General features: G+C 41.7%; 1 protein-coding gene across 1 annotated transcript in view; it reads right to left on the reverse strand.

Moving 5' to 3' along the window:
* Positions 1-4090, reverse strand: part of LOC147444052 (SNARE-like superfamily protein) — a 45200-nt gene extending 41110 nt beyond the window's left edge. The window contains exons 1-2 of the mRNA XM_086526791.1: positions 3916-4090; positions 3749-3845 (exon numbers count right to left, since the gene is read on the reverse strand). Coding sequence (XP_086382917.1) covers positions 3749-3845; positions 3916-3948 — 130 coding nt within the window. The 5' untranslated portion in view covers positions 3949-4090. The remainder of the gene's footprint in view (positions 1-3748; positions 3846-3915) is intronic.
* Positions 4091-7062: the final 2972 nt, after the last annotated feature.

Raw genomic sequence — 7062 nt, forward strand, 5'->3', positions numbered from 1 at the left:
AAGCGGTGGAAGAAGTTTTACGTTGGAGAGTCTTGACGAGAGACCAATTTTTTTATAGAAAGTTCCCACCAACTGACTAGGACCACGTCCAATGGGGCCCAAGTGACCTGAAGGGATTAAATAAAGCAAGACCCACACTCACCCACTTGCGTAAAAACCTGATGACGTGACAACCAGTATGGACACCCGCGAATTGCGTTGATGACGTGGCAGTCTGTATGGACTTCTATGGCAAGAGCGGTCTATTGATTGCACAAATGTCTACAATGCTTGGACTTACCGTTGATGTTGACGACGACAAGACGGGCCACTCACAAAAGCGCCCGATCACTTCCTATTCTAACTGAACTGAACCCATGTCATGAAGTCGCTTGTCCACGTACACATAGGGTTAGACGTGCACGTGACACCAAAGCCCTCAGAGCATCTCGGAACCTAGAAAAGGATTCAAATTTAATCGACTGTCCACCTTCTTTGAATTCTTTTACTTTCTTGCTTTTGTCTTCAAGGAAGTCATATTGGTTGGCTCTATAAAAATGCTTCTTCTTTGCATAAAACATATGGTCGTCGAAGTCCAAACTGTCAGAGGATGACTACTCTGTACAATTGTCAGAAACTGGGCGAAATTTGGGTTTCTTTGCCTTTTTCTTGCCCTTTCCGAAGCTTTGCTTTTTGATTCTCTTTTTATCTTTTCTGTCCTCCTCGCTCGAGTCAGAAGAGCTAGAAGAACTGCCAAGAGAAGAAGAAGAAAAAGAAGAAGAAGAAGAACTGGGTAGTCCTTCAAATCGTACACACTTCTTCTGCTCTCTTGTCGATGCAAAAGAAGATTGACGGCCCAAATAACCAAGGTAGTCAGTCCCCTTCTTGCGCTTTTTCTCTTGCTTTTTGGATTGGTTGTTTGCGTCCAAAAGCTGATTGATCTGTGTTTGAACCACCTCTTGTAATTCTTGCTCTATAAACATCCTCGAAGGAGGAGGTTTCGGAGAAGGAGGTTTGATGGGTGGTTCTGAGACTTTCTGCCACTAGGTGTGCACTTCTGCGATGGATTGTTGAGACAATTTTTGCAAACTGCGGATCCTTAGCAATTTAATCATCTGCTTTGTGCACTCGTCAACCTGCTGTCGACGTTCCATCTCTTGAAGTTCGTACTGAGTAGGCCGAGGTGGCCCGTACTCTTCCTCTGTTAGATCATCAAGATCTTCGATCTCCTCCCGCATTAGGAGAAGCAAAAGAAGTCGACTGATTCTTGTTAGAATCCATAAGTGTCGCGAGAAAAGAATTGGATTTCGCGGTAGAAGAGAAATTGGCTGCACTCTGATACAACACTATAACAAACTTGGACACTCCAAGTCTAGATTCTACCGCGACACAGCAGAGATTCACCTTAAAACAGTTCACAAAAGACGATACGGCCCGGCGTAGTTCCGAGCCCAAAGGTATTGGCCCCAAAGACTGGCGTCCCTTTCGGTATTTCTTTTTATATTAATCTGTGTGCAAAGTACAACGGAGTCTGCGAGGACTCACACTCGGACTCTGCATCCAAATGCGCTAAGTAATGAGGCCCAACAAACTTATTTCTTGTTACAAAAGCAGAGCCCCAAAATCTCAAACTCACAAGCTTTTGAAACTCCAAAAGCTTCTCAAAAACTAAAGAATAATGCCCAAAAGCTGGTAGCGTAATTTTCGGAAATCCGTACGGCCTGTCGGCGCAAAAAGCGGAGCGTCCGTACGGCATGCCACGTTAGCATGTCAACGCGTTCTGCGGTGCATTTTCCGAAACTACCACATCAACAGGGTTATGTGTGTATCCGGGAGCATTGACACGTCATTTATGACCATCTATGCTTTGGAGAACTATACAAAATAATCCAAGATTTCTCGAGTAGTGGGATTTCTTAAAGATAATGCTATACAGTGGTGGAGTTCAATCGCAACACAACCACATGCTCCAAGGACCTGGCAAGCTTTCAAGACAATATTTACATGCAGTTAAAAGACCTCTCTCTTTGAAGTCCGAATCTTGGCAGAATGGGGCATTTTCAAAATGCTTGCCATAGAGACTACGAACGACTATAACCAAAGGTTTCTCGATGTATACCTTCAAGTGTCCTTCTTTAAGTTCGTTCCCTTGGAGGCCCAGTGCGAGCGATACACCATTGGACTACCATCACCATTGCAAGAATATTCTCTCTCCAAGCAAGTCTCAACCATGCAAGAGCTTATGGACCATGCCGCAGTCAGCTACAAACTGATGAAGGGAAAGCTGGAGTTTACCACAGAAGAACCTTCAGCCACTAACGAGAACTCTCGACAACAACGAACAAATTCTCAAGTCTCGTGAAAGTCAACCACAAAGGCCTCGTCTAACACAACGTCAACGAAAAACCTTTTTACAAGAAGGCCGATGTTTTGAATGTTTTCAAACAGAACATACATTCATTACATGTCCTAAGCGAGCCTCGACGTCTTAGAGCAACCTTCTGCTCAGGCCACCTCGAGCTAAGAGAGCTAAACCCCTATTGGACTAGTCCCTGATGTCTATGGCATACACCTTGAAAGTACAAATGAATTGTATCGAGGATATGGCAAAGTCGACGGCTTGAAAGCCCTTATTTTCTTTGACCTCAAAGCACAGAGAACTTCATCCATCCAGAATTCTTGAAGCAGGTGCACTTTGATTATGATACAGAGGGTGGAGAAATTGAAGCTGAGCTAGCCAGGGGACAAATTCAGAAAGTCGTACCGCTTATTGGTGCTCTTTCAAGATTATCATAGAAAAGCCGATTTCCACATTATGAAGTTAGGCAATTGCAACGTTCTCTTGGGCATGCCCCGTCATGAAAAGCCGATTTCCACATTATGAAGTTAGGCAATTGCAACGTTCTCTTGGGCATGCCCTGGCACGACAAGAATTTAATCGACTCTTCATATCCGGAACCGAACCATTACCCTAATGCACAAGAACAAGCCAGTCGTCCTCATAGTTCGGCTCTCCGAACAACAACCTGAATGAATTTTCTAGTTGTTTTGTAGTTAGATACTTTTGAACACTGTTTGAGAAAGTATTGTTTGAAATTTGTTAAAAATGGATGATATCTGTTTTAAACCTATCACAGCCTTGGCTTTTCCTATGTGAATTGTTTCAACGCGTATCGAGGTAGCTGGAAATGCCATCCCCTGCCATAAACACGTTTCCTCAGGCTTGGGGGGGGGGGGGGGGGGGGGGGGGGGGGGGGGGGCCGTTTCCTGCATCTCAAGTTTTGTATGAGGACTACATCTTAATTTGATGCAACATAGAGATCTAATGAGTTGGATGCAACAAATGTTCGCGAAGCGCAGCACAGAATATTTTTCAGTCCCTTGGAGTAAATGAGATGCTACAGGATTATGTTTTGTACATCTGATGCTTGAGGCGGGAAGGAAGGCTGAACTAAACGGTTTTGCCACATCGTTGGATACTGACAAAGTATCTGACAGATTTATGCAGGCTTCATGCAGCCAGTGAACTCGTGCCTCTTTTTCCTAATCGTATTCTGTTTAGAATCCCGTCTTTGTACAGGTATGTTCCCAACGGATATTGTTGGGTAAGCTACTGTGCTTCACCCATATTTCTTGTATCATGACCTGTGGTCAATTATAAAGGATACAAACCCTGTTTCTTTGCAAATTCTCTCTCTCTCTCTCTCTCTCTCTCTCTCTCTCTCACACACAAAAAGCTCGCACACAAGCACCAAAAACGTCTTGGTACCTTTCTCTTCGATGACATCTAAAGAGCAGTGGACAATGTAGTGAAACTTGAGCTCATCATCTCCGTCTGTGAAGCTCTGAATAAAGAGAGGATTGTTCTGCACAGAAACAAAGCCACGTCAACTGGATGTGAGAAGAAGAATAGAATGCAAGAAAAAAAAATAGTACCTGTTGCCCAACCACCGCCACGCACACGATCATGGCTCTCTTGTGATGTCTCAAGTGTGTGCGCGCGTATGCGTGCGTGTGTGTGTGTTGGCCGGGGGGGGGAGGGAGAGAGAGAGAGAGAGAGAGACTGGACAGTACACTAGTCACAAACGAGCACCGCCCATCCTTGCACTTGATGTCGAGCAGAGTCTCACAGATACAATTCTGTGTTTGATCTGGCCAAACGGCAGTGCCTTAACGGACAACAATGTTTTTTTTATATGCCCAAACGGGAGTGCCTTAGCGTTCCCTCGTGATTAATTGACACCCCCGTGTGTGTGTGTGTGTCAGGTGGGATAAGCAAGACAAGCACCTTAGTCATTAAGCATGACAAGCACCTCAAGCACAAGTTTAGCTTGTTTAAAGTTTAAAGTACCTAAAGGTCTTAAGTTTAAAAACTTTTAACACTAACCTTTGGAGGATTTAATGAAGCTACCCCTAAGGTCTTTTAAGTTACATTAGATGCGTGTTGCTCTTTGATAAATTATCTTTTTTTATATCCCTATTGAGATGTAACCATATTTCCTCTTGTCCCCTACTGAGATAAGTTTAGAAACACTTATTGCACATTGCTCTTTTGTAGACCATCTCCTTTTGGATCCCTATTGAAATGCAACCATCTATCCTTTTGGTCCACTGTTGAGATAGGTTTAGAATCATATATCTATATCTTAATTCTTGGTCCCTTTTTATATTTCCTTATTAAATGATCAGTTTAATAGGAGAAAATCATTTGGTAAAGTTAGATATTAGATTTTATGACATTACCTCTCTCTTAAAAGTATAGTCATCCTCGACTATGAGGCAGAGAAGAGAAAGTCTAGTCATGAGTCCGCGTTTCCTAGGAGGTAGAGGATCCCTTTTTACCCTACCACATCATTCCATAATTGATGAATAATCCATTTGGTGCTCGGGAGACTTAGCCGCAAGCATGTCTGCTCTTTAGTCTATATCATACTTCCAAAGTAGAGTGACAAGTTCCACTTGGTGTTTGGGAGACGTCGTCTCCACAAACATGATCCTAAGCATGCATACTTCTTGAATTTTGTGCAGAATAAAAGGAACATAGTCTTATAAGACAAAAACATCATTCATTTAAAATGACTTTTCATATGCTTACTCTAAGACCTCATTATAAGCATTGACAAGGTTCATATTATCCTTAAGTTAGGTTCCTTGCATCCATCTAGCATCTTTAAAAGAATAATTCTTAAATTTAATAAGATATCATTGGATAATCTTATCGTTACTTAATACCTTGTCTTCATGTCGTAGGTTGGACTCAGATTGAAGTACCTCTTCTTGATCTTCAATTTTTGGAGGGTTTGCAACTATTTCTTCTTTTGGTGGCGCTCCTTTGTAAGGCTTAAGTAGGCTCCCATGGAAAACATTGTGTGTGAGCCAATGGTTGGGCAACTTTAATTGATAAGCCATCTCATTGATTGGCTTAAGAATTTAAAAAGGACCATAGTATCTTTTTGATAGTTTAGTATAATACTCTTGGTGGCCCGTAGTATTCTTGCCCGTAGTATGCCTTAGATGAGCCTTGACAAACTTTAGCAAGACCCGGTCATTTTTCTTAAATGTTAAGGCTCTTCTGTGTTTATTAGCAACAGCTCTTTTTGCCTTTGCTGTGAGATAGATATAACCTCTTTAATCTTTGGAAAAAGACTCTTGTAAGTCTCGGCTATATTCATCAACAAGCGAAGATCCTCTCATATACTTTAAGTAGTAAGGGACTTTTGGATCCTCCCTCTTCAACCTCAAACGGTGCTTTCCTCATAGAAGCATGTACAATGTTATTGTATGCATACTCTATAAGAGGTAGGTACTTCTCTCATTGAGAAAATTGATCTACTTCCATGACATAGGCTTTTAGTACATCAAGAACTCTTAGATTAGTTATTTCACTTTGGTCATCCATTTGTGGCTGATAGGCCAAAAGAGAAATTTAAATTAATTCCTAGATTCTCAAAGAGACCCTTCCAAAAATTAATGGTCATTCTAAGATCTCTGTCTGACACTATAGATGTTGGCAACCCATGATACTTGAAAATTTGAGATCTAAAGAGGGTTGTCGTTTGATGTGCCTTAACAGTCTTTTTGACTGGCATAGAGTGTGTTTTCTTGCTAAGCATGTTGGCTGAAACAATCCAAGTTGCTTCCCTCGATCAAATTTTGTCTTTTGGCATACTACGCATTTTGAAACATACTCTTGTATGTTTGCTTTTCATGGTAGGCCAGCAGAAATACATTTCTACTCCTCGAAGAGTAGATTATGAAATTTCTCTTTGCCCCGCATAAGGAGAAGCATGAGATTTATACATGACTTTGTTATTGTATGGGTGAGTAACACATAGTGTATTGCCATTTAGAAGATAACCATCCTCCAAGGTGAATGGTTCTTCTTTCTTCCCTAATGCAAAGGCTGTAATTACATACTTAGAGTCTCAATCAGTAGCATACTCATCTATCATAAAAGATAGATAATTGTGAGTTGCTTTTGACACCACATTTACCCTTGGCTGTCGTGAAAGTGCATTGACCACTTGATTGTGCTTGCCAGCAATGCGAGCAATATGAAATTTAAATTGCGAAACAAAACTTGCTTACCTCATTTGTTTGTCGGACAGCTTGGTTTGCGTCATGAAGTTCTTAAGGCTTTGTGATCCATTTATAGGATGAATGGAGTCCCCAAGAGATAGTGTTTCCACGTGTCTAGGACATAAAGAATGGCTAGTAGCTCTTTTTCGTGTTTGCTCAGTACTCGCTTATTGAAGTTGAGTCTTCGACTCTCATATGCTATGGCATGCCCTTCTTGAAGCAAAACAGCTCCAAGGCAATCACCACAAGCATCACATTTGACCTCAAATGGCTTTGAGAGATCTAGTAGTGTGAGCACAAGTTGAGAGATAAGCGTCTCCTTAAGCTTCTCAAAAGCTTCTTGTTGTTTTGCAGTCCATGAATACTTAACGTTCTTATTTGAAGAGTCATATAATGGGCCTGCTATTACCGAGAATTTTTCTATGAAGCGTCTATAGTATGCACGCATACCCATTAAGCTTCGTGGCTCCTATAGATTCCTTGGATTAGGCCATCCTGTTACCT

This window comes from Adiantum capillus-veneris, chromosome 13, assembly GCF_014529385.1.
Source record: "Adiantum capillus-veneris isolate H3 chromosome 13, ASM1452938v2, whole genome shotgun sequence".
In the NCBI taxonomy this organism is placed as follows: domain Eukaryota; kingdom Viridiplantae; phylum Streptophyta; class Polypodiopsida; order Polypodiales; family Pteridaceae; genus Adiantum; species Adiantum capillus-veneris.